Below are 27,888 nucleotides of genomic sequence, written 5' to 3' on the forward strand. Positions count from 1 at the left end.
ATCAAAGGAAGTACTGTCCTGAATCACACACTCCGTTGCATACAATGATCAAGGAAGAATCTAGACTAAATCCAGCAAACAACATAGTCTGTGAAGTTTAAGTCCCAAATTTGGTTAGTGCCTGACCTTAAAGTTGTCCAGGCCTCTGACCTTCTACTTCCATGCGTCACAGCTATGTCAATTTCTTGTTTCCTCTCTTATATTTATGGCCAATTAGCACCCGTATTCATCCTCCTCCTTTGATCCAGAAATCTATAATCTATGTATAGCCTGGGCGGTGTAGGAAGTAGGTTTCAGTTATGCTGAATAGAGGCGGAAATTAGACAAAGTTTTTCCACTTGCCATGCAGATACCAAGCTCTCCTAATCCCCAGGCAGAAGCAAGACTGAGCTGTCTTTCTGGTAGTACCATCCCCCTGGCAAAGCAGAGCCTTTGTTTCCTGGGAAGATCAGGCATAGGTGCCAGCTATCCACAGCTCTCCTCGTTGCAGTTTACTGGAGGTGTCTCCAGAGCCAAGACCTAGCCTTTTACACTCAAGCTAGAGGCGGAATTTGAACCCACCTTCCTCTCCTGTTTCCTGTACCTGAGCTGTATGCAAGAGTTGCTCCATCTGGACCCCAGCACAAATCAGCGAGGTCTGCACATACGTGATACAGAGAGCTTCAGCAGCTGCCTGGGCTTCTGCACTGAGCTCAGTTCAACTATCTCCTGGCTTTGACACTGTCTAAATCTATCTTAATAAATCACTTCAATCTAAGTCTGTCACCTTGACTTCCAATGTCTGGGCAAGAAGATTTCCTGTGATGCCCAATTTAAGCCTGTTGTTACATGCCAAATTCTCCAACTGTGGAACCTAGTTACAGGATTTATAACCACAGGCATAAAAATAAATATGTGACTGTAAGGAGATGATCTCAGAAACACAAGTCAAAATTAAATTCCCACTATTGTATGCTTCTACTGTATGTACTTGTCAGTCTCTGAACAGTGGTGGTGGCTGCACCTTTTCCTCTTTCCTTGTGTTTCTGCTGTAGAAGCAGCATTGGCTGATGCTGAGCACAAACAAGTTGCTTACAAGAAGGAATGGCCAACTTAATGTAAAAATAATGATAAAGAGCTTAATCTATGATCAGTGAAAGTAGTATTTATTAGTGGAACAGCAGGAAGTAAAATAATGTCTCTGAAAGTATAACATTTACTTAATGGAAAGAGAGGAGTTGGAAATGAAGATACTCAGTAAGGGATTGCTGAATCACAGTGTTTTTTATTTATTAAAAAAATATATGTAAATTTATATATGCTTGTGATAAGAAGCATTCATTCCTAGTGGGGTAGAGCAGATCCAGTCTTGAAGTATATGTCTGAATCACAGAATGGTTTGAGTTGGAAGGGACCTTAAAGACCACCTCGTTCCAACCCCCTGCCATGGGCAGGGACACCTCCCACCAGACCAGGTTGCTCAAAGCCCCATCCAGCCTGGCCTTGAACACTTCCAGTTCATGTCAAGCTTCTCATCAACCACCACCCCCAGGTCCTTCTCCTCAGAGCTGCTCTCAGTCCGTTCTCCGCCCAGCCTGTGTTCGGGTTTGGGATTGCCCCGGCCCAGATGCAGGACCTTGCACTTGGCCTTGTTGAACCTCATGAGGCTCGCACAGGCCCAGCTCTCAGCCTGCCCAGGTCCCTCTGGATGCCATCCCTTCCCTCCGGCGTGTCGACCGCACCACACAGCTCGGTGTCATCGGCAAACCTGCTGAGAGTGCACTCAATTTCACTGTCCATGTCACCGACAAAGATGTAAAACAGTGCCGGTCCCAATACCAACTCCTGAGGAACTCCACTTGTCACTGGAGCGGCATCTTTGCTATTTCATATGGAAGAGTATTTTTGAAGAGTCAAGCTGTCTGTCATTTTCTTCATTTATAAGAATAATTATTAACCTCTTCTCCAGACTTGTCCAGATCTTAATTAATTCTGTGATAATTGCTTACTTAAATTACTCAAATCATTTTACTCTGTTTTCCTGCCTTTTCTGTAATATTGCTGGCAATATCGTTCCTGTCCTACCTCCTAAAAATGTAATGTGCACTCAGTGGTGATTGTTTTTTCTCTTTTCTCTTTTTCTCTTTTTTCTCTTTTATTTTTTAAGATCTAAATTCAGGACTAGATGCATGCTGCTGTTAGTGATGGCAGTGGTGACATATCTTCTTCCTGCTATGCAGCTGACACGCTTCTCTTCTTTATTTCTTGTTAATACCCTCAGTATCTCCCCACTGGAAATAATCCCTCTTCTTTAATTTTCACTGTTCACATCACCTAACTACTTCGCGTCTCCTAAGCCATTCCTTATTCTTTGTCATGCAGTAAATATTTAATTTTTCCAGCCTGGGATTTTTGTGGGGTCCTGCAGGAGTTGTGCACCCAAGCCCATTGAGATTCCATGGTGGCTGGATACTCAGCTCCCTCTTGCTCCTTTGAAAATTCCAGCTTTCATCTTTACCTTTGCAAGTCATTCCCTCCTGCTGCTTATTCAGTTCCATAAATATTTGGTTCAATTTTTTACATAGTTAACTTGAAAGAGTAAGGCCAGAAAATCAATTATAAAACTAAATTGACTTCTCAATTGACGTAAAGGGAAATTCAACAAATAATATTACAGGATATTAGTTACAGTTTGCAGACTTTGAGTTTTTGCATGTTTCCCATGTCCTCAGCTTGATTAAATGAACACTTTTCCTACAGAGATTCTTTATTATTCAAAACAGGTAAAAGTGGGTAGCTTATCGTATCAGCCCTGGCTTCTGAACAAGGTGGCTCATCAGCGCGGTGAGAATGCCAGCTTCAGAGCTGCAGTAAACTCCGTGTTTGTTTGGATCCTGGCAAACACAAGATATGCTTCGACCTGTTGGAGTCGGGGCTGCTTCACTGTTAAAGGACATCTGAGAGGGAAAATTGTCTGGCTAGCCAGTACATCTCGGTGGCTGTGTGACTGCGTGCACCACGCAGTGCAGTGCTGCATCAGTGCCCTGTAACCACGCAGAACAGGATGCAGGCTAGACAGGGGGAAAATACTTTTTTATTAAAAGCAGTTATTTGTCTATAAATTATGCATAATTTCTGTCTACAGGTTCTTATTTTGAAAGGGAGCAAAGGCAGGTATTTTGGAATTGGCACAAATTTAACTTCCTTCACAACATTCATTGATTTTTTTTTTCCCTTTTGGTAACATACTGCAGAAAAACATTAATTAGGAGTAGCTACTGAGATACCTTCTTTGATTTTTTTTTTTTCAATTGGCAAATCATTTAAGTTATTAGTCTTCATTGTGAGGATGAGCAATCAGATTAGTTGTGGAAAAGGCAGTAAACAATTGGTAAACACTTAGCACAGGTTTAATTTTTGGATAATTGAGAACAATTAGTTATTTTAGATGAGCATGAATATTCAAATAAGATTACCATTTAAAATGATTTGACAAGGTGTTTGTCAGCAATGAGGACATAATAAAATTTCCTTCACATAGTAAACACATAAGGAAAATAGGCCCTGACAATTCAGTTTTCAGACTGGACCAGACCTTTTCCCTATTTATCCTGGTATTTATTCTGTTTAGTTATGCTGTCATCTGTGCAACTAATCCAGTTTACAGCAGTCTGAGATCTAGATTTATGCTGCAATGCCATGACATTTCTCTTTAATATTCACAATACGAAAATTATCCATACTTTCACCCATGCAGGGTTCTGTGTTTGCCAGCAATTAGTAGCATAATAATAAGCCTGTGGCTTTAAACTGTTAGCTGTTTTTTGTATTTAAATACTCTCTAGAAAAATCGTGTTTAAAATTCCCAAGCAGTTATGAAAACATATTTCTACATGCATTGTTTTCTTGGTTTACTTTGCTGTTCCTGAGCAATCTTCGGTCCTAATGAGAGACTGTTAGGAATTAAATAGGTCATCTTGTTCAGTAAATGGCTCTGGATAATAGGGATTTATTTAATAGGGATTCATTGCCATTAGGTTCGCTGGGACCGCTCTCAATTGCCCATGACCGCTTTGGGGGACTGTAGGAAACCTCTGCTGAGTCTCGGTGGGCCAGAGCCCACATCCTTGGGGCTGGTTTTCCCTCCCAGCCTTACAAGCCCAAATGGCTATTATGTATTCCCATAATCACCCTGGCTTCAGAGCAAGCCTATTTATACTTTTTTATGAGTTCGTTTAATGAGACAAAACAGCTGTCTGTAGTGCTCCTCACCACCAATTAGCCTTGCTTGGTGCCACAGGCATTTAATCTGCAGCGCTGTGACTCCGTCCTCCCGAGGCAGGCTGTTCTCCTCGGCACGAGATGGGGACGTGACAGCCAGGCTGGGGACACTGGCAGCAGCACGGTGCTCCCCGTGTCCCAGCCAATGCTTATGTTACATCTCCAGATTAAGTAAACCAAGGGAAAAACTTCAGAAATGCAAAGGCAGAGCTGGGTGGTGCCTCCGTGTTCCTTCAGAGATGTCTCTCGTGCTGCTGGGGGCAAGCAGGAGGAGATTTGTGGGGACGACCAGGTGCTGTCCTCTACAAGAAGGGGATGTTCCTTGTGAGGCTGAAAGCATTTGGTCGCTATTGCTAAGTCTGCTACCAAAATGAAAAGCAAAAAATATAAGGATGGAGGGCTGGTAAAAACAAACATTTACAGTGGTTGTGATGCACCAGAACAACTGAAAACAGGCCTTCGTTGGCTCATACTCACGTTAAAATGTGAGCACACAAATCCTGGATTATAGGCAGCCCGACATTGGCATATATCACAGGCTTTGAAAAGTCACCCCATCTTGTTGTCAGCATGGTTATCTCGCACTCAGTGTGGCCGTGTGCTTGCATGTGGCGGCCGCAGCAGTCAGTGTCTGTGTGATTTACTAGAGTCTCTTGCACTGTCCATCCCTTTTGTGTACAGGTGTGTGATCCAAACGTTGTGCAAACCCGAACTCGACAAGTGCTGAGGTCTTCTGTCAATACCAAGCCCTGCCCTGAAGATTCGCAAGTGAAGCCATGTATTCTTAACCAAAATTGCTTCCAATATCAATACAATCTAACAGGTAGGTATAATTTTCCGATCTCTTCTCTGCAGGAAGGGACACCAATTACAAGGCACATTAAGCTGATGTTCTGCTTTTCTAAGTGTCTTTGCATAAAAGACCCAGCTCCTTAAAGACTTTCTCCAGTTGTGTTTTTAGTTATGTTTGCTTGTTGTGTTGGTTAAAGCCTTGACATTACAAGAATTACTTGTAAACATCATGAATTTCACTAACGTTAATTACATATGTACATTTTCACAGGTCAATGGGTAAATCCATGATTTTAGTAGTTGAGTTAACGTTGCAGGCATGCTGGAAATAAAACAACTAAATGGGATGTCATGTTTTTGCTGGGTCAGGAGGTTGTAACATCGGTGTGATCCCAGTGAAGGCAATAATACCAAAAACAGTCTGATCTGAAGGCAAAAGAGGTTATATGGGTGGGCACAGGATACTGAGAACAAAATACATTGTTTAGCACCTTAGTCAGAAGTAGTTAGATATGTCTCAAAGGAACTAACAAAGAGAAAGAAAAAGTTCTTTTGTTTTGACTAGCTCAGATAATTGAGAAAAAATCCTAAAAGAAGATCTGAGGTGAATTTGTGTGCTGGTGGGAAGGGAGAATAGAGCTGGAGAAAATGTAATATCTGAGTATAAACCGAGCCTGTTTGAAAGAAATCCCTAGAAGCACAGACAGCATGATGATGATGCCTTTTATTTATGATCATATTTAAGAAATGAAGATCAGTTGTGTGTTCATGTTTATCAAAGGAGGAAGACACAAAGTAATAGGTTTTCCTCTTGTATGCTCCCGATTCGTTTTTGGTGTATGGAAATTGTAGTTGTGTTGGTTTCTGCTTATTTTAAACGGTGTTTTATAGCTTGTTTTAGTTTACTTGTATTTTGGCCAGAATTTTCTTCTACTAGTAATACTGTTTTTAGTTCATGAGTATTAGAGCTCATTCAAATAATGGAAAGCTTTTGCTTTGAGACAAGAAATAGGTGAAATTATAGTTGCTTGTCAGAAACTTCCGCAGCTATCAAAGTGAAATTTTGCTTCAGACAATACAGCCCTGTAAATGCGCCAGCTGGGTTTAATTGACACACTTTATCAGCATTTAACAGTGTTCTGTGCCCTCGGATGTACCGGTTTTGTTGAAGGATATCTGAGCGTGAAGCAACAAAGTTCTCATTGGAGACCTGCTCTTATTTAAGAGCGACTTTCTTTTGTGGGTTTTCTTCTTGGGTTTGATACTAGCTAACGTGGTGAAGCCAAGGACTGGGAGATGACGACTCGCATGCTGAGTTCATAGAGGTAAGAAGTGAGTTGCAGCAGTGCCCTGCCATACCGAGTCCTTTGTCTTGTGCCCGCAGACTGGAGCACGTGCCAGCTCAGCGAGAACGCGACGTGCGGGCGAGGAGTTAGGAGGCGGCTCCTGAGCTGCGTGCGCAGCGATGGGCGGACGGTCAGCGCGCGGCACTGCCAGCAGGTGAAGAGCAAGGCCACGCGCTGTGGGGAAATGGGCAAAGATTAATTTGATTTTCCTAATTTTATGCCTGACGCGGCACAGTGTCGCCCCGGGGCTTCTTAAGGCTTAACGTGTGTGTTTTGTTGCTCACCGACAGCGTCGCCTGGAGAAGCCCACGGAGATGAGCAGCGAGTGCCTGGTGGGATGCGTGGTGGACTGCCGGCTCTCAGCGTGGTCAGCCTGGTCACAGTGCTCCCAGACGTGTGGTGCTGGCGGTGAGTCCACACCTACCCTCCTGCCCTGTTCACCCCACGCCACAAAATTTGTTGTGGATGGCACCCCCAGCCCTGCTTACACCAGAGGCCAGGCACTCCGGTTCACACCAAGCCCTTCAGACGTGGACACACTCAAGTTCCTGAGGTGCAGGGTTTTGGAGACAAAGCAGGCTCTTTTCACAGTACTCCAAAGTGAATTATGCAATTTAGGGAACAAGTAGATAGATGCCCGAAGGATTATTTTAGTAATTAATTTAAACTCTCAGAATTCAGTCATAGGAAACATTAACCCCTGAGACACAGGGAATGCTCAGAGCTAGCAGAAATGCTAGGGAGTTACAGGATTCGTGATAAATAGATAAGTAAGTAAATAAAAATCCTTTGAGGAAGTTACTTTTAGGAACATAACTATATTAGACTGAAGAAAAAAACAGGAAGAATATGGTTCGTGATTTAGTATGTGCCTCTGCTTCCATCCTGTAACCACAGCTCCCTCAGTGTTTTTATTACTCCAGTATTTTTAGCATGGTTTTCTGTAGCTCATAATGCTTACCTACATATAAAAAGTAAAAGAATTAAGGCCTTTCTTATTGCTATATGATTTAAAGAAAATTTTCAATGTTATCATGAGGAAATGCATTGAAAGTTATATTCAAAATAGGCTCATGACGTTATTTCCCAGGCTTGTAATGTGCATCGCATATACAGGTAATGGCTTGGAGATTCAGGAGCCATAATGTGTATTTGAATCGAGTTCACTTAAGGTCAAAAAGAAAAAGTTCTTAACTTCCATAAAGTGATCCCTTCAGATGGATTTCAGAGATCAAAGCATGTTACAGGGGAAGCTTAATATTTGGATTAGTGGTGTTCTTTCTTTGCTGAATTTTTAACCCTTTCATGAAGTAGTGTTCTCTCAACATAAATGAATAATTCATAGATAGTGTTTTAACAACACACTAGAAATACTGTTAATTCCAAATTTTATTTTTTCTTCAAAACCCATTTTAGATGGATTTTGCTGAATGAACTTAAATTTTTTTTGAGTGTTCAATCACTTACTAAAATAAACAGAGTTACATGTGCAAAAGCAGGTTGTAACTTCTTTATGGTTTTTAGCATGACTAACAGAGCAGCGCATCCTATGTAATGCCTGAAGGTCTTTTTATCCTGAGCACTCGCATTACGTAGTCTGCAAGGGATGTGCTACTACTCAAGTAGAGGTATGCCTCCTATTCCTGATCCTGAAATACTTGTCCAAATCCTGAAGATTGGTTAAAGGCCTGGTGCTTTCTAATGCATTTAAGGAGCACATACTTTCTTCATGTCCTAAGTCTGAGCTGGGCTTCTGCAGAGACCTGAGCCAGCTGAAAATACCAGTGCCCTGCAGAAGTCGACCTCAACTGTTCCTGTGAGTGCCCTTGCTGTAGGTGTCAAACCACATTAAAGATAGTTAAACCACAGGGTCAAGTGCAAACACTTCTGGTCCACAAAGAACAAAAGTCTGTTATATAGCTAGCTAGAAAACTGGCTAGATCGGGCTGTAGATATGCAATTCAAAAGCTGGAGATAACTATTCTGTGAACCTACAGAAGATAAGCATCTGTGAAATCAGCTTTAAACATTGATATCAATCACACGTGATGGAGGCACCTGAGCACTAATCCTGCAGCTGTGGCCTTTGTGTGGTTCCAACAGTAAGAACTGAGCCACTTTCCTGCTAGCTTCTTCGTTATGTTCCAATTGGATACTACTTAATGATAGTAATAATAGAGAAGTCATTAATTATGTACTCACCTACAGGTGGTACTTCACAGATGAATGTTGTGTGAGTTTCCCACCTGAATGTTCCCACACAGCAATACCTTCAAAATCACCATGAGTTTCTCATTGGCATTTGTGAGAATAGGATTAAACCTCAAATTAGACACAGAAAACCAAAGGACGACAATAAACGAGCCGTGGGAATAGGCTGTAATAAACACTGATTCTGTTTCCTTTTGCCAAATAAATAATTGCCTGCTTTTTGATAAAGCTAAAATGTAGGACTTAAATGCACACTTCTCAGAAATAATTCACAGCAAATCATCTGCATGTGCTGTTACTAGCTCCACTCTTTTCCTCATTCACTCCAAATAATATTCTGCTTTTCTGGCTTTTCTTAGAGAGCATGTGAAGGGCCTGTTGAAGTACCATAAGCGACTTCAAAGGGAAACATAATTTAAATATCATTCAGATCAAAATTTAGTGTTGCTGGATGTATGCTTTCATGTGTTTCTTAAGCAACATTGCTAACATTTTTATTTTGTCCGTCTCTTCCAGTAACTTGGTTTGCTGTGATGTATTTTAATGGATAGTACCTTTTTCTTGCTCAGGTTTTATTTTATGGAACAATGCATTTAAACATGATCCTGTGCTGCTGTGTACGTGGCACTGACATCTCGTATGGTTCTGGTACACAGCAGCCAAAGGCGAATATATTGATTTTTATAAATGATGATGAGTAAAGTAGATCTCTCCTGCCTGCCTGCGCTGAGCCTGCAGAGATGTGTAACAGATATTTGCCTCTTGCAGCTGTGGTTCTGGGCAGCGTCTGCTCTGGGTGCTGGCTCGGGCTTTATGCTGGTGTGGTGCTATATATCAGGGGTCCTCATACCAGTCGCTGTGCAGTTAGGAAAAGATGTATGGTACTGTGTTAATGCATGATGTTCCCAAGGCCTGAAACAAAGTTATTGGAAAAGATCACGGATAAAGATTGGAGAAAGGTAACTCCCAGCACGCTGTTTTTCCTTTGTTGAGGCAAATGAATGCACAAGGCTGTTGTATTTTTCTAAGTAAACGTTTTCTGGTCCTGGATGATTTCTCTCAAGTTGTCCAACAGATATGCTAAATAGTATAAAACCAGCTAAACCTGTGCCTCGTCACTTACAAAAGTGACCTCATCAGATAAATTTTGGGGTTTACCTGAGTTACCTAGGGTTGAACACACTGCCATGTAAATACCCCCAAGTAAATACCTGTTATTTCCAATTTTCAGCACACATTTTGTCTTAATTTTCATACCATTTAATGTTGCAGAGCGGAGGAAACAAATGTGCGGCTAATTCATTGGAAAATTAAGGTAAAATTAATTGGGAGATTAAAGAAATAACTAGGATTGCTTTGTCTATACCAGCGTTTGCATTAAAAGGAAATGAATTTCAGATGCAGTGAGATTCCTTTCTCCATAGACAGTAAAAAATAAGGTATTTAGAAAGTAAAGACAGGTGGAGTTTTTCTGCTACTTGAGCGGCAATGGAGCACCTAGATAATGTTTATGGATTGAGGAAAAAAAAGCAATAGAGCTTTAAGAAATTCACTGCAGTGATTGTGCCCAAGGGAGATTTCAACAAAATTTCTTAGACAAAATTTATTTCTTTAATGATTTATTCACAGTAGAGAAAGAAAGTGGTGGAGAGAGAAGCAAGTCAGACACCAGCTGACCACTGTGAATGGAGTGAATTTAAAAGTTTTGGATAACAGACTGCAGGAAAACAAAATGTAAATAAAAACAGAATGGTTGTTAGTTCCTCTTAAAAGGAAAATCATGGGTTTTGTTCATTGATCTTCCCATTTACGTTTTGTTAGAAAGTTGTAAAGCAGAAAGCATAAAAGGAAATTATGTCCTGAATTAAAGTAGCTTGATGAATACTTCAGGGTTTCCAGCCCCTCCTAAGGAGATCAGATCTTTTAAATCTCCGAGCGGTCCATTTCTGCCGCTGCCATCTCAGAGCCGGTGCCTGCAGGGGCTCAGCACTGAGCTGCTGCCCCAGGGCACCCCCGTCCCTGTTTCCCCAAACCCTTACACCCACAGGCTTCCCATGCTTTCCCAAAGAGCCCTTTCCATCGCTAACCAGTCCCCAGAATCCACAAAGCTATATCCTAACAACTGGCCTAATTTTTACGAACTGCAAATCGCTGCTGGCTGCAGCAACCTTTTGCATGCCAGGGGCTGGTTCTCATGTCTTCCCATTCTGGGGTAAGCAAAATCACTTCCCTTAGCCTTTGATTCTCCTGTTTTACAAATACCTTGGCATGTGCGTTGCCTTTCTCTGGACTGTCTCCAGTTTGCCTCCTTTAGCCTTTTGGAGCGCATTGCCCAAACCTCAGTGCGAGCAGAGGGAGCGTTGCTGTTGTGCCCCACCTCTCGGGGGTCGCTTCAAGAAACGAGAAGAATCAGACAAATTCAGTCCAGCGCAGATTTATCAAAGACCAGTTATGAGCCACCTGCTCTCCCTCAGGGTGCTGTGACACGATGCATTTTGGCACTGTGCAGCCCCCCTCCACGTTAATACACCCCGAGCACCATCAGCGGACCAGGAGCTTTCCTCCCGGCTCTGGTGCCTGGTGCACCGCAGGAGTTCTTACCTCTCCTTTCCTCTCAGCCGGTGGGATTTTTCCACCTCCTAATGTATCTGATTCTGTGATGGCTGAATGCACAGCCATGTGGATAAGAGCTTTTATCATCACTTCTGTTACAAACTCCCCCGGTCCAGAGGATTAGACCTGGAAAAGGAAAAAGTCTTAAAATTGGTTTAAATGGGTTTAAAAATGGAATTCAATGGGTCAGAACAGGGGAAGAGCACTGGAAAGGTAAGAGAGCTCGCTAAGATATGTCAGTACATTTTTCAGGCGAGTGAGCTTTTAATTTTTAGTTCCTAAAATTTTGTGGGAAACCCTGCTCTGTAGACATTCACGATGGCTGCTATTAGAAACGTACCCTAAGCACAGCTGCAGCACAGTTAATTAAAGAGCGCGTCCATAAATCGCTGCGAGCAGGCTCTGGCTGACTATCACGGCATCCCCACGTTGCAGGGGTGTTTGCTTCCAGCACGGACTCACCTGTACTCCAGACTGCAGCTAAATGACTGCCATGCAAGCGGAGCGCTTCCCTGCAAAACCTCCTCCCTTTCCTTCTCAGGGAGTTAGCAATTACGGCCTGCATCTGTCTCGTTGCATGTGTGCGCTCTTATTACCGAGTCCTTTTTCCTTTTTTTTTTTTAACTGCCTCTCAAATCCCCGTCTACTGAAAGGCGAGGCAGAAATTTTATCCATAGCACAATCTCATGCATTGCGTTGCATAAGGGCTGCTTTCACTTTTCTTTTTAATTGGAGCCCGGATTCTAATTGAATCATTCTGAGTGAAAACATTCCTGGACGTAAATGGACAGCAAAGGAGAAGGAAATGGAATTGCTGTAACTTTAATGAATGTATTCAGTTTTATTATTTCAAAAGTAGTAACGTAATTGCTTTTTCTATTCAGTAGCTGAAGAAGTTTTCACCAATAATAAATAGGATTTTAATGGAAATGGCAGAAGTGGTTATGGATGGTAATAGCCATTAGAGTGTTTGCAGTTTTCAAATTAGATGCACATAATTGGTCATAAAAAGGAAATTTCATTTGTTAAAAATCTCTGGAAACATATTGAATGGACAATGTTAGAAATGATGATTCCGTAGGAATTATTTTCTGGCCATATTTAATAATCAGGATTTAGTCAAATATTTAAATGTGTTGTGCAAACAAATAACGTGTTTGGAAAACGTACAAAACCGTGTTCAGAAATATCAGTGGTTGCATCACGGGGCAGAAGGCTTGGCAATTGCATCCGTATCGTCTAAATACTCTTCCCAAATAATCGCTTTGTGTCGTTTTTTAAAAATGGCTTTTTTGTTTATGGGTGTGAAACGAGTCCGTAATAACGATAACCCCCTTCTCGCCCCCAAATCTGCCTTTGCTCCTTCCTGCGGGCGTCTCTCACCGCGCCGTGTCTCCTCTCCCCGCCAGGCCAGATGGTGCGCGGGCGCGCGGTGCTCCTGCAGGCCGCGGGCGAGGGCAGGCCCTGCCCGGCGCAGCTCGCCCAGCACAGAAGCTGCCCGGTGAAGCCCTGCTACGGCTGGCGGCTCGGCCCCTGGTCGCCCTGCAGACTCCAGGTAGGGCTCGCGTCCACGCCTGCTGCCACCGAAACGGGGATGGGGCGGCGGAATTGATTTAGGTTTAAGAGGCGTGTTAAGGCCGGGAAGTTCAGGAACGTAAACCTGCGCGTGCGATCTCCTGGCCGTCAGCGGCGATTTACGGCGGTACGGGTTCAAGCACTGTGAGCTTATAGACGTACTAAAGAAGATTTGTGGGGTAAATGTGCTTGAGCAAGCATAGTCATGGTGACCTATAATTTAATTATATAAAGTAACTCTAACAAGAAAATAGATACGCCTGGTTTCCAGAGCTTCATCTATTTTATCTTTTTTTTTTAAGTACCATATAGCAGGTCTTTCTCTGCAAGGTCTCCAGTGCACTAGTGTTGCTGTATGAAATGCTGCCTTTTACTTTCCCTGCAGCGTGACTTTCTTTGTAGCAACCTGGGACTGGCTGGATTCAGGTCCCCACACACTCCGCACCGCGGCCGTCATTCTCTCCCTGCCACTGACTCGCATCTGGCTTGAATTGATTTTTTTTCCCCCTATACTTTTTCTTTTCTCCTTAGCTGTTAGATCATGTTTCCTATATTAAACCGGATAAATTGGTAACCCAGATTAAGCAGACAGGAATCTTTCACGTTGCAGTTTCCCAGACATAATGGAGCCTGCCTGGGCTGCTGAGAGCTGTCTTAGCTGAGGTGCAGGTGGGAGAATCGCCCTGCCTCATCTTGGGGCATGGGACCCCTGCGCAGGTCTGCGGCTGCTTCTCCAGACTGTCAAATATAGGAAATTGAAGGCAGTAATGGAAGTGAAGACACATCCCTTGTGTTTTCTGATCTGCCCTCTATGTCTGCTCGATGTCTGGGTGCAGTCGATGGACCTGTAGCAAATGCTGCAGGCAGCAGAATAGATACCTGGAATTTCCCCAGCTTTTTGTAAATGAAATGTGGAGCGTTGCAGCCTTTGGACAGCCCAAGATCACAGAACTGGAAATATATTTTAGGGTCACCTTTCTCCTTGGTTCCTGTGCTAAACAACAACTCATTGCAGCTAAGGAAAGATATGAATATGGTCTTTGTGTATGCTGCATGCGGTATTTATTTATGTATAACATCCTCAGCTGATATGTTGCCCAGCAAAGGTAAGCAAATTCTGCTAAACATTAGGGACAAGACTTTCAAGGATAGGAGCTAACATAGGTGATAAAAGAATTAGTAGGGAAGCTGAATTAATGCCCTAGCATATTCCAGAAAAATAGCACATCATGGAAATTAAAAATGTGCACCATCCAGAACCCAGCTAAATTTCAGCTCAGAGCAAGTAATCACAGCCTCCTCTAAGCCAGATATCATCCTGTGCTTGCAGTGAGATAGAGCCTGCTTCTCTTCTTAAATTACTGTGTTGTAGTTTCTCACCCCTTTGCTTTGTTTTGGAGAGAAGATTTTTTTTTTTTTTTTTTTTTTTGATGTTCAGCTCTCTTTAATGAGGTTCTTTGGAATTAAATGTAGTTCATAAATACAAGGTGATTTATTCCTGTGCTTTTCTGGAAAAGAAGCTTACATGTACTTCCTAAAGAAAGCTTTCAGAAGTCACGTTTTCAAGGATGCTTTGTTAAAGAAGGTAAATACATCATATGGTAAGACCAAAATGCATATCGTGAAAAAGTTTTCCTGGGGTAATATAAACAGGACAATTAATTATAAAGCTAAAATATTTCTTCCTTGTATTATGAGATAACTGAGACTGCATTTCTTAATTGTAGAAGGACTGTTAAATCGACTTCATGTGAATAATTAAAGGTGTGTGCATGTTTAGGAGTAGAGCCTGCTAAGTGTTTTGTATTGCTGGTTTTCGCAGTATGTAAATCAGCACACTGCTCTCCAGGCACATGTCACAGGCACCCCTCCAGCGGACCTGGGCATTTCTGCTGCATTCAAAGGGGTGCAGAACCTGGAAAATGGTCAATACACCTAATCTCAAAAGGTTGCATTACATTAATCATTTTCTCATTGGAGTTGAAGTGTTTTACACTGATCAGTTAAAAAAAAAGAAAAAAGGAAAATATTAGCAGTGAATGACAGAGGTCACAATTTTTCCACTAACAGAATATAAGCCAAGCAGCTAGGCATTATCAAGCACTATCTCCTAACATTCGTAAGAAGACTAAGAACCCTTCCTGGGGTGAAGGGCTGAGACGTAGAGGCTCTGTGCAGGTGCTCCTGGAGGGGCCCTACCTCCAGAATGACTGTATTTAGGGAACCCAGGGGCTTTTCTGAATCATCCAAAGGGTCAATGTAGAAATTTGTGCAGCCAAACGGACCATGAAACTCTGGAAGTCAAATCCCTGGACCTCTGGAATTCAAATGGACCTGGACCCTTTGGAAGTCAAGTCCCCGCATATTTCCTGCAAGGAGCTTGTGACTCGAAAGGCAGAGGCTAAATCTGTGCAAACCTCAGATCATCACACCTCCCAAGGAAGAGCACTTACAATACAGATTTGATCCCCAGAGTTTTGAATATTTGATCATCTCCTTGGCAATGCTCCTCTGATTAGCAGCTACTCACCGAATCCTCATTGTGCCATTACTGCAGCAAATTTCCACTGATTCCACACCTATTAATTAGGTCTTCAAATGTATAATTTTGGGGACATGAATAATTTTTAGGATGATAAGAAAGTTAATGCATTGCTCCTGCATTGCTTATGACCTTGCCAAATATATCAAGAAAGCCCAGTGTCATTTTCCTCTGTAAATGACAGGATGACATTGTATCTTTTAAATGCATTCAATTCATTGTAAAAATGCATTTCTGGTCTTGGATGAAAGCAAGAAAGTGGAAAACACTGTTAAAAAGCTAACGTTTATTTTTGGATTTATTTGAGAGTCCATGATTTATATTTACTTACTTATTCTAAATATTGGAAATATGAATATATTGCCAATATTTCATGATAGAAGGATGAAGAATGTTGCTTTGAGGCATGCTAACTTTTATAATGGAGATTACCGAAAATGTGTTCTTTTAATCTATTCTTTTTATTTGTGTCTGCATTTACATAACTATTAATACATTGATATGTATAGAAATATATATTTATGTATTGTTTGTAAAAGAACAAGTATCTTCACAATTTTTTTGTCCTTTCCAATAATCCTCAGCCGTTCCTTGAGCCACTTCGCTGAGCTGCGAATGGACTGCAGTTTGATTAGTGCCCATTTCCCCGGGGAATTTTCTCCACATTGAATTCTGTTTCCACCAGCAATTTCTAAGAACTCTAACCCAATTGACAGCCGCATGAGTTATTCACACACCATTAATCTCAGGCCGCTATAGAGGTTTCAGGGGTGAAACAGTAATTTAGAACAGTAAGTTGCATACTGACTAAAATGAAACATGGTGTTAAAAACTTGAAATCTGGCTGCATATGGTAAATCTACACTAATATTTCTCTAAGATGCTTTTGATTAGCAACTGCTCTAAACCCAAATAGTTACGCTTCTATTTCTACTTCACTGTGTGTCAGCAACAGAAAAGGTGTAGAGAAAATGAAAATGGTGCCACATGTTTACAGGAGAGCCATTCTTGAGATTCTTGCTATCAAGCATACTGCCGAATAAATGTACTTGGTAGGAGCCATTCTGTTCTGCAGATGAAGTCCATTACTTTAAAAGAATCTACTGCCCAGTGATTCAAAGTAGCATTTCCCCTGGTTGTATAAAAGCAATGTTTCATCCTCTTTCCTGAGCTTTATTTACTGAATTTTGTAAAGTGCTATTTCCATAAGGCTTAAGATGCATGTTCATAAAGCATCACGCGGGTTTAAGGTGTGTGCTTCGAACATCACCGCAGCTCTGTTTTTCAGAAGAAAATGAAACAATACCACCCTCTAGAAATAGCCTCGGGGCATCATTTCTCACAGCATCTTCAGCCCTTGATCACTGGGTTAACCAAACAACATTGATTTTCAGGTAGAGGAAGTCTTCAGCAAGTGGCTTGGGGTATTACTGAGTGTTTCAGAACCGGACTGAAGAGCGTGGAGTGGCTTGGATGGAGCCACCTAATGCTTGTTCAAACTGGATTCAAGGCTAACAAGCTGGGTCTGGCTTCAGATGACATTTCAGTAAGGCTGGCGATGTCTCCACCTCAGAACCAGAAACTCCCTGCACAATTAAGAAATTACACAAACATCCTAGTGCACGTTAATCCTCGCAGCCTAATAGGAGACGTAGAAGGATTTTTGCTGTTGCAGAGTTTAAAGCATTTAATTGCTCATTCTGGGCTGTGCCGTCAAAGGAGGTGAAGGCAACTGTCCCTTGCTTATGGGCAGGCTCTGCCCTTGGCTGCTTCAGAGAAGCCAAAACAGTCCTTTTGCATCTTTTATGGTACCCACCTCTTCTCCTAGGAGATTCAAGGTTTTGCCACGTGGGAAGGGACCAGCTCTCCTGAAGCCGTGCTCTTCACATTTGCTATTTTTCACTGCTGCACCAGGGAAAGGGCCTGCCTGAGCTCTGCCCCATCTGCTTGGTGACTCCTTCCTTCCTGGACCTCCCAGACATGGAAAGGAAAGGACTTGTGTGCTCTTCTCTCTCCCCTCTTTGGTTATACACATTTTTCCACGTGGTTCTGTCTCTGAGCTTCTATAGCGCTGCTTACAAAGGAGATCTCCATCTGTCTTCCCGTAACTGGGGATACTATTGCAGTCCAGAAACTGGATTTATATCTTTGAAGTCTTTATTTACAGGTGGAATCAAGTGTATTTCTTCTGCCATCTGCTAATGCCAGCAATGTGTGTCTCTGTTCCCCTCTGTCATTTCCTAGGGTGGGCAGTGCGGAGATGGATTGCAAGTGCGCAACCTCACCTGTGTAGTGCATGACGCATCTGTTTCTGCTACAGCCAAACCAGTGGAAAATGCATTATGTGCCGAGCTGCCTTTGAAAGAGACCGTGCTGCAGTTACCGTGCTCCGTGCCCTGCCCAGGTAAAGACTTTTGAAAGTCACACGACGCTGCCGTCTGCAATAGCTTTCTGAGACGGAGAGGCTTGCATAGCTGAGTACTGGCAGCTGCCGCAGTCAGAATTCGTACTTCAGCAAATCACGTAAATGCTCAGTCTGCTGTTTCTAGATCACCTGAAAAAGACTTTCTTTTTGGAGAAAATGAGATTCCCCACGAAGCAGAAAATCTGAATAATGCATACTATTGGGTGATAAACTGAGGTTATTTCCCTGTTAAAGCTGTTGTACGCAGCTTGTCCTTAATCCTCTAAGGCTGGTTCCTTCGGGAAGCCTGTGATTTATTCTTTCCGTGTGCAGGTGACTGCCACCTGACCGAGTGGTCGGAGTGGAGCTCCTGCGAGCTCACGTGCATCGAGGGCAGGAGCTTTGAGACAACGGGTCGCCAGGCTCGATCCCGGGCATTTGTAGGTCAGTCCCCTGAGAGCCCGGAGAGCTGCTCCGGACAAGTGGTGGAGACACGGCCTTGCTCAGGTAGCCTTGCCAGAGTTTCTTTTATTCAAGAGGTTTTTCTGAATTTGTTGCAATGCGAAGGCTAACTGGTATTGACGTTGCAGGAGGGAAGTGTTATGACTACCTCTGGAAAACCAGCCTTTGGCGAGACAATGTACGCACAGTGTGGTGCCAGCGCTCAGACGGAATAAATGTCACAGGTATGCCCCAAATTGCCATGCACAATTATGAATGGAAAGTCTTCATACAAGTTGTTCTTCTGTATCAGTTGCTCGGACAGCCTTCTTTCCCGATTCCTCTAGAATTTCAGTTCAGGTTTATGTGTGGGAAAGACAGGTGGGAACTCACCAGCCCTGCTGTCAGGTCACCATCACGCATGTCATTGCATGAGAGCCTTTGGGCGACTTACCCCAACTGTTGTGTTGGCCACAGGAAGACACGAGTGCACGTACAGTAACTGGTGTGCCTAGGCAGCCTTGTACAGCTGTTAGTGCAACTTTCCGGCAACAGGGGAGAAGAGAAAATCACATGTGATGGTAGAGAGCCCAGCTTCTGTAACTCTCCTTCTATTCAACAGACAGGAATCTCAGATCACTCAGACTGTGAGATTCCTGCTGGTGCTGTGACCTACAAATTCTGCCTGCACAGGATGAAAAGCGAAATCCATGGTCAGCACTTTGAAGCTCCACCAGAGATTGACAAAGGCAAAGGGCTCGCACATCCGCAGGATCTCTCTCAGTATGCAGAGGATGAATGAGGAGAGAGCAGGAAAGAAAATGCAGATGTTCTTCTCTAGCTCTATTTATAAGGACTAGTTAAGATAATATACAAAAGTTTTATGTGCAAAGGTTGCCAAGTAGTTAAGAACTCATTAACACTTTTTTTTTTTATTGCTATGAGGCAGAGTTCCCCAAGTGAGGATGGGCTAAGGCGTTAAGTGTATTATATCTTTTTATGTAGATAAGACGTTAATGAGGACACAGAAGATCTGCATCTAATTCCTGATTCTGTCCCCAACTTCCTATGTGGCCTGGGGCAAATTGCTTAAATCTGAATGTCTCTGTTCTCCATTAACAAGATGGGTATGATAATAATTCCCTGCCTTGTTAAGGCAAATTAATTAATGTGATGCCTACAGATATTATGCTAATGAGCTCAATAGACTAGTATTTAACCATATAAAATAAGCAAGCATGCACTTCTTACTCTGTGGTGATCCAAGTCAAAACCATTGTACAACATACCCTTGAAAGCACTCTTTTTTTGGAAAGTAACTTCTTTTCCAGGAGGGTGTGCTCTTCAGACCAAGCCTGCTGAAGTTCGTCACTGCAGCCCAGCGTGCAGAAAACCCTTCTCCTACTGCACCCAGGTGCGTGGTTGCTGCAGAACGTGGCTGAGGAATTAACACCGCAAATTCTATTCAGTTATCTTCTGGATCTTAAATGCATAGGACTAGGAAATAGTTTAGTGTGCCCATGGTACCACCTCGAGGAAGTTGTAGGAATTTCAGTCAAAGATAAAAGCTTCATAAACCCACACAGATGAGTGATGGTGTATATTAATGTTGTAATTTTGCGTTTGTTTCACGGGAAGGGTTTGGAACCTCTTGGTTTAATTTTTATTGAATGCTATTTTACTGTCACATAGCAAATGGACTGTTTAAAACTTATGTAAGAGAGGAGATAAAAGCATATTTGCTCTCCTGCTCCTCCAAGGACACAGGAGGCCCCCATGAGTGCAAGGAAGCTGTAGCAGCCTGATCCCACCACCTCCATACCAACCATTAAAGCAGAGTCTGGACCCCATTTGCTGAAATGTTCAGCATCGGCAACATCTGCTGAATCTTTGAGGCAGCATCTCCTCTTTGCCTCTGAGCAGATGTGAGCCCAGAGGTTACATACGTCCCTTCTTGTACTACTGAACTCCAGTAAGAGCTTCCAAAAATGCCTTCTCCTTGTTCTCTGTGTCAGCACCATGACAGAGCACAAAACCCAGAACCCTTGAAGTATCCAGGTGCAGCTGGGGTGTAGCTATTTCTATTTTAAATACAGCCTCCGCAGCTCTCAGCTTCAGCTGAGTATCTTGTGGGAGGAATTACCATTGGAAACAAGCTCATGGGCAATTGAATACAGCTGTAAGGGTTGTGAGAGCCTACAGAGGCATATAAATGATGGGCAGACATGCATTTATTAGCTATTTAAATTCTTGAGAGCTTCTTCACCTTATGCTCAAAAAAGCTCTGGATTGTGTCTGTCAACAAGTGCGGATGGTGTGGCAAAAAAACTGACATCAAGTGTTAAATTCTTATCACAGATACTGTAAATCACGTGTCTGGTTGGATAATACAGAGTGTGCCAGGCCTTCAGACAGGCATCATAATAATAAGATAATTAGAAAAGAAAGGCAATCTAAAAAAAAAAAAAAAATTAAAAATCTGTATTAAAGTAGCATCCAGAAAATGGAGTATCTGTTTAGTGAACCACCACATTCAAAGAAACCTCTTGAAGAAACTGCCTGCACTGGTCCAGGGCAGCAGATGCTTGGTCCTAAGAGGCAGTGCTTCATCACAGAGAGCCCCGTGTCAGCGGAAATGCCTTGGAATGGGGGGTTTGGGGCTGAAATGGGATTGTTGCTTTGTTAATCTTTTCTTTTGCCCAGCAGGGTCAGTGCTATCTTTTTTTTTTTTTTTTTTGACAAGAGGAATTGGATCAAGCCACAGATGCCTATTATTAAGTCTGTTGTGATGAAAATGTTTCCATACTGGGCTTATGTGTAATTAGTAACTCCCCAACCAATTGCCAATGTATTTTGGCTTTTTGGGCTGAAGTAGGTTTGCATGCATCAGCTCCTAGCTTGTTTGGTTTGATGGCAGTTAACTTGCTAATTACAAGTGTAGGATGTACCTTGCGGTTTCTTCACAGTTTACCTACAATTTGTGCTGTTCTTCACGAGGATACTATTCATTTTAATATCAAATTCCCTTTTATCACCTAGAGAGGAGTCTGCGGTTGTGAGCGAGGATATACAGAAATAATGAGATCAAATGGTTTCCTGGATTACTGCATGAAGGTACCAGGTTTAGAAGATAAGAAAGCTGATGTTAAGACCATTGCTGGAAAAAATAAACCTGTCAACTCAAAAATGCATGACATTTTCAAAGGATGGTCTATTCAACCTTTTAATCCAGGTGAAAAACTTAAATATGAATGGAATACATTTTCTTCACTACATTTCTGTAGAAGAAAGATACAAGCTTTGTAGATCATAACATCAGAGATTGTGTCTGGGAGCGGCAGAGCAGCCTCACAATTTCTACCTTGCATGTCATCTCCTGTTCCTTTGTGACTACACTGAGTAATCACAATCTCTTATGTTGAGAGATAGCAAAGAGAATGAAGCAATAATATTTTGCAAAAGTATATACTCTAATGTGATTTGGGGGGATGCTTAGAACACTTATCTGATGATATTTCTGTAAGTGATGTGTTTGGACCAGGGAAGGCATCAGTAGCACTTTAGAAGATTCTGAGCAGAAAGTACTTAAGATTTCATTAAAGAAAACATTGATTGTTTCTTGCTGTTTTTCAAAAGTGTATGAAAAAATGGGGTAGCAAGTGTAAGGTTTGAAGGTTTAAATGTTGAAGTGAAGACATTAAGAGAACAAAAATAAGCCAGAAGCAGGCAAGCTGCTGTGCCCAAGCAGTGAGTCCTATGTGGATCTTTGGCTTGGTTGGCATAAAGTGCTGGAACCGGCAAAGTGGATGTACCATACCTGACCGGTACACAGGACTTGTGCTGTAGCTATAGTATCTGATTACCATTTTGACTGTTATTTTGGAAAATTAATTTATTCAAAATAAATTTCTGAAAAGCAAGCAAAACTTTAAAATGGGAAACAGAAGTATCAGGCGTGTCAAGTTTTTACGGAAATGCATCGGTGTCCACCTATTCAGAAATACCGGCAGTGCCATCTTCCCTGTGTTCTGCTATCTGACATTGCATTTGTTTCCTATTAGTTTGTAACGAACACGGGACTTTAGAAAATAAGTAACGGAAGGTTCTGTTGCAGGGTTCAGGGAGCCATAATTCTGTCTGATATATGTGTTCACACTTTGAATGTTACATTTACATATTTGATTTGCATACAGTAGTTAACCTTTGTGTTGACAGTCTCAGAGCTAATAGAGCTTGGTCCAGAGCCTTTAAAGTTGGCTAGTTTTCGATCAGATTCATCATCCAGAAGCCCACACAGTTCACCAGCAGTTTGAGTCACAGGTTTGGGGTTAATTGCCATTTTGTCAGCATCCATGGCCCTCCGTAGGCAGTCTTACTTAGGTATCATGCCTTCACCCATTACCTTTATGGGGTTAGGAAAAGGGAGAGGGGTGTAGGTGGATGCTGCCATCCTCCCTTCCTTAAATCAGCATTCAAGGCTGCAGCCCTGAAAGCTTCTGGTGGGCTTGACCTCAGCGCACCATCTGTGGGCCTGTTCTCCCCCAGGGACTAAAAGACACAAACAGGGACTAAGGAACTTCAACAGAACATGGTGTCATTTAATTTTAGGGTATAAATGTTACAGAAACAACACATGGCAAAGGAGTAAACGTGCTACATGTGTGCTAAGTATATCACCAACCCCACAGCACCCTGTAGGTGCCTCTTCAGTCTGTGTGCGCTCTTCAGACCTCATCTCAAGGCTGACGCTCTTCAAGTTGTTCCCCCTTGTCTTATTTCTTGACAAAGTACGTAATTGCTTTCCTAAAACAGGCTTTCAAGCTTACTGGTCTGGGGTTTGCAGTAATTAGTGCTAGCAGAGCCAGGAGACCACTGTTATTTACCAGATACTCTCTTGATAGCAAGTCTATGGTGAATGCTCCCTCTGTGGATGGCATTTACCACCCTTTGGTGCTATAGTCATTGGCATCTGTGCCTGTCTACGGACTTGTGTCTGTTAGTAAAATTTTATGTGCCTTTCTCTAGTTAATTTGTGATTTTCCTTCCTGGTTACAGTTTGGAACACAAATTTTATAATGATTTAATGAGGCTGATATTTTTGTTCTTTTAAATGCTCTGCAGGAGAGCACAGAACTGATTTCAAATCAGGCAGTGTTTTTCCTTTCTTCACCACACTCTGGGAGGCCAGAGTTCAGAACAGAAACTTTTCAAGTTGAGAGGCAATTTAAATAGCATTGTTTAAATTGTCGGCTGACATGGTCCAATGCCTTTATGTTGGGGATGGAAAGCACACCTGCCATCATAGCAGACCTTGTGGGATGCCTTGTTCTTGCTGTGACAATCCCTTCACAGGACTGCTGAATGTTGCTTGGCCATTTCTAGTTGAGACAGCAAAAAAATTCATACCTAGGCTTCAGGAAAAAAAACCAACCAGACATGATGAACGGGGCTCTTCTCACAGGGGAGATAGGCTCTAAGTGTTTTGAGGGGAAGAGAAAATCTGTGAGTGATACTCAGCCTTCCCACAAAGCCTAGGAAAAAAAAAACAAACAAACAAAAACCCAACACCAGAAGGAACGGGAGCTGATGAAGTAGGTTTCCCTTTGAACAAAATTTGTAATTCAAACATAAAATGTAAAAGAGGTTTGGTGATTGTCCTGTGCAGTAACTCCCCACTCACATGAATGAGTTAAATGTCCTCTGTCAGACCACGTCTGGGTGCACGGAGCAGGTTCATGTCTCTGCCCCCAGTGTATATTAAAAACTCCATTGATATGAATCAGCGCTGCATGAAAAAAATACCACAAGTTGCATCCACAAGGAATTCTGTACAGCCAGAACTGAGCAAGAAGCAGGAATATTGATCTTTTAAAAATTATTATTCTTAATGCAAAGCTTTAATTCAGGGCCTGTCCAAATAACATTTTATGAGACTGCCTTTCAGAAGGAAGTATTTCAACGCATTCGAGCTGAAATGTCTGTGGGGGGAGGTTCTTGCTTGGGTTGCAGAGTGAGTCCCCTGCCAGTGCGTGGGGACAGACCAAGCAGTCCTATCCACAGCCCCATCTCACCTAGTCATCATGTTTTGTGCTCTGGTGGTCCAACTCGAAATTTGTTGCCCAACTTCATCCCTTTTACTAATCCAAAACATATCCTTGTTCTTAGTCTAAGCTGAGTTTATTCCCGCTTGCCTTCCAAGCACTTGTCAGCTCCAAGTAGCCTGTTCGCTTGGGCTTGCTGATGTTTATCTCAGGTGACCCCCAAGTACTTACACAGAACAACCGCATCCCTTCTCAGTTGTCATTTCTTTAGGCTGAACACCCTAGGTGTGCCTGCATTGATTTCTGGGTCAGCTCAACACTCAGCTACTCTTTGCTAGGGCAGCCACGGAGGCTCACGAGTGAGTACATCACAATTATCTCCCTCCAGCCCTGCTCCCTCCGTGGGCAGGAGCCTGGCTGCGGAGCTGCACTGTGAGCATTGGCTGTCTGCACTGGGCTGCAGGAGCTCAGCCAGAGGGCAGGCTGTGAAATAAGGCTGCTTTGGAAACTGACACGAGGAGTTCCTCTTCAGTTTTCATTGAGGAAAGTCTAAAGTCCTTACCAAAGTTAAGATTATGTCTTTAAGAAGATTGATTTTTACAAGAATCTTTTTTTCTATCAAAAACATATTTTAATGGATTATTCCCAGCCAATCCTTGCTGTTTCCCATCAATGATGCTATTAATTTTGCTTGTGTGTTTTCTCTTTATCATCTTGAGAATTTGCGTATTTTAGAATAAAGATTTTTATTCTTTACTTTTTGCCCCTGTCCTTCTTCCTGATCTTCCAACAGATGGCAAACTGAAGATGTGGGTGTATGGAGTATCAGCTAGTGGGTTCCTCATCATAGCTTTCCTGATTTTTACATCCTTCCTGATGTGGTAAGTATGACATGTTTTGTGCTGTGCTTGTTCTCTTTTATTTAAACAGCAATGCAGCTACTTAATCCTCGAGGTGTTAAGAAAGAATGGAAGTTGGATGAGGGACCTGCCTTCATTTGGCTCCTACCTCAGAGTAATTTAAAGCTCTCCAAACTGCAAATTCCAACTGACCTGACCATGAAGATGTTTGGTAGCCAAGCAGGGAAAGAGTTACTTTTGGTTATCAACAAGCCCATATATTCAGACTTCTGCTGGGATTAGAAAGGGCTTTTTGTTCTATTCTTTAATAAAACCGAAAAAGAGCAAGGAGACTGATTAGATCTAGGAGCCAGCTCCCATTCAAGGAAGCACCAAATAGAATAGGGTCATTCAGCTGGAAATGGTGTTTGAGGTGGGAATACAATAGACATCTATGAAATCAGGAATGGAGTAGAAAAGGGGGCTAGGGAATTTTTATATCCTGCAATATAAGAAGTAGGAGACATCTGATGAAGTGACTGCTTAAAATAAACAAAAGATTTCATTTTTCATAGAGCGCATTATTACCTTGTGAGCTTACTGCTATCAGGGGCTGTGTGTGCCAGAAAGATAAATGAATTGAAATAACATAAGGGCATAACAGTTCATGGAAGGGTGGGTCTCTTGGCGTTAATTCTGGTTTTCTGGACGTACGCCCCAGCTCAGGTAATCCCTAAATAGCTTTTGGCACTAAACACCTCAGGAGGAGACATGCCAAATGTCTAAAGCTGCCGTTACCGGTCACTGTTAGAAATAGGGTACTGGGTGTGCTGAAGCCCTGGTCTGCACCAGGGCGTCTCTGATGGAGGGTTTTATTGTGAGGGAGAGTCCCAGCCATGTCCTAACAGCAACATTACCCTATTTCATCCAAAATCGCTTTATTCTCTCCCGCTGTCTCATTCTTTCCCTCATTCTCTCTTCGACTAAAAGCTTAAGTAACAGTGTTTGGATGATGCCTAGGAGTCATAGCTTCCTATTTTTGAGCTATATAGCTGCCGTTTCTCTGAGATAATACAGCGGAGCATACTGAGGAATTTTGAAATAGCATTTCATAGTTCTCCATCACTAGAAGACTACCGAGGAGGTGTATTTTGCAATAATAATTAGGGTTGTTTCAATAGGGTGCCAAGGAAAATAGCCAGTGCGGGAAGATAATTTTTGTTGAAGTTTGCTTTTTTGTTGTTGTTGACATGTTTGAGCTTCACACTCTATTACCATTTGCATTTTTTGTCTCCTGAAATATTTTTATTTTTCTTACAGCAAAAAAAGCAAGCAGCATCAAAGCACTCCTCCACAACAGAAGCCTCTAACCTTAGCCTATGACGGAGACATTGACATGTAACATAAACAAGAAATCCAAATGTAGACATTGACTGCCTTAACTGCTTTCTTTTTTGTAACTCTCAGACTTCTCAGTTTTTTGAGGAATCTCCTGATATGTAATATACCGGGCAGAACAGAAATATTGCAAGCTTGAAATTTTGCCACCTCGTTATTAAAAAAAAAAAAGGAATCAAAGTCTTGGATCTTGTGCAACTTTTCTGAAGAGACTGGAAAATGCATCTCTTCCTGTTGAGCAATGGGAATAAAAAAAACGAATAATGTCTACTGACATTAAAAGGAATTGGTATTGGGGGAAAAAAAAAAAAGTACCAACAAAAAGGCATGACAATCCAGAGGAAAATGTGACAATTACTGTAAATGACAAGTTTGACACAGCATCATTATGCACTATATTAGTGCAGGGTTCTTTATTCTTCACATATTTCAACAATGAGTTTTATAGTGTTTACATTTCGTTCAAAGACTTTAAAACTGGATCATGTATTTTGAGAAACACAAAGAATAATGAGTTGGAGTGTCTGAAGTTATCTGGTTTTTTAAAGTTTCTTCCTTCTTATCCTGTTTTCTAGTCTGGAATATGATTTCACTTCATTTCCACCTACAGGACAGAATAAGGATTGTTAAGAAAAAGCCTAGGTGGTTTCTTAACTGAAAATATTTTTTAAAAGGTTGAGTAGATAGGTGTTTTGATGAATGGCTAGAGGATTTGATTGTTTAAAAAGTATTTTAAATTAAATAAAACCATGTAGATACGTTATGGCCAGTTTAAATTGTTATTCAGTTTAATTAATACAAACTCTGCTTTTGTATTTAAATTTTCTTATCTGAAATATTTATAAATTCTTTTTTTGAATTTAATTACCTGACCTCATTTAATATACATCAAACACAAATACAGTTTGTAGAAGGTCTTGCTTTTTTAAATGTTTCAAAACCACTGAAAAGTTAAATGTTGTAAACATCTGGGAACATTTGGAGAGGGTATGTGTTTATAATAGTACGTGTTGCAAGTAAGAAAGTGCCATCTTGTGGTATTGACTTGTATTTATAAGCAAATAAAATGCTAAAGGGAGTAAGAATATTGCTTCTGGTATGTTGAATTAAATGTGTGTAAACAACATTCATTATTAGTCTTTTACTGTGTCTGGGATTGAATTCTGATTTCAAACAATTCTGGCATGTTTTGTGCTGTAGTGATTAGCTGAGGAAATATTGTAGACAAGTACAAGTCCAGAGAGTAATTGCAGATCTGGAGAATGCTTGGTCTTATTTTTAGCTCAATGCTACTTCTTATTTGAATAATTAGAAGGGGAAAAAAGAATTGTTACCAGCCTGGCACCTACACGGCCCTTGTCAATGTGCAGTTACCTCACAGCGGTTCATCACAAGAGAAGAGCTTAACTAGGGCAGAAGGCAGTGC

General features: G+C 41.9%; 1 protein-coding gene across 10 annotated transcripts in view; it reads left to right on the plus strand.

Annotated features, from left to right (window-relative positions):
- The window catches only part of THSD7B (thrombospondin type 1 domain containing 7B), a 518,195-nt gene extending 490,609 nt beyond the window's left edge, over positions 1 to 27,586 (plus strand). For 7 of the 10 annotated variants that reach the window (XM_066999216.1, XM_066999215.1, XM_066999220.1 and 4 more), the window contains 11 exons: positions 4,942 to 5,083; positions 6,437 to 6,552; positions 6,689 to 6,806; positions 12,632 to 12,777; positions 17,584 to 17,743; positions 18,077 to 18,250; positions 18,334 to 18,429; positions 19,501 to 19,598; positions 21,224 to 21,416; positions 25,019 to 25,106; positions 26,385 to 27,586. In XM_066999216.1, coding sequence (XP_066855317.1) covers positions 4,942 to 5,083; positions 6,437 to 6,552; positions 6,689 to 6,806; positions 12,632 to 12,777; positions 17,584 to 17,743; positions 18,077 to 18,250; positions 18,334 to 18,429; positions 19,501 to 19,598; positions 21,224 to 21,416; positions 25,019 to 25,106; positions 26,385 to 26,466 — 1,413 coding nt within the window. In that variant the 3' untranslated portion in view covers positions 26,467 to 27,586. The remainder of the gene's footprint in view (positions 1 to 4,941; positions 5,084 to 6,436; positions 6,553 to 6,688; positions 6,807 to 12,631; positions 12,778 to 17,583; positions 17,744 to 18,076; positions 18,251 to 18,333; positions 18,430 to 19,500; positions 19,599 to 21,223; positions 21,417 to 25,018; positions 25,107 to 26,384) is intronic. The other 3 variants (XM_013186367.3, XM_066999222.1, XM_066999223.1) reach the window with 3 other exon arrangements.
- The last annotated feature ends 302 nt before the right edge of the window (positions 27,587 to 27,888 follow it).

The sequence above is a fragment of the Anser cygnoides genome, chromosome 6 (genome assembly GCF_040182565.1).
Source record: "Anser cygnoides isolate HZ-2024a breed goose chromosome 6, Taihu_goose_T2T_genome, whole genome shotgun sequence".
NCBI lineage: Eukaryota > Metazoa > Chordata > Aves > Anseriformes > Anatidae > Anser > Anser cygnoides.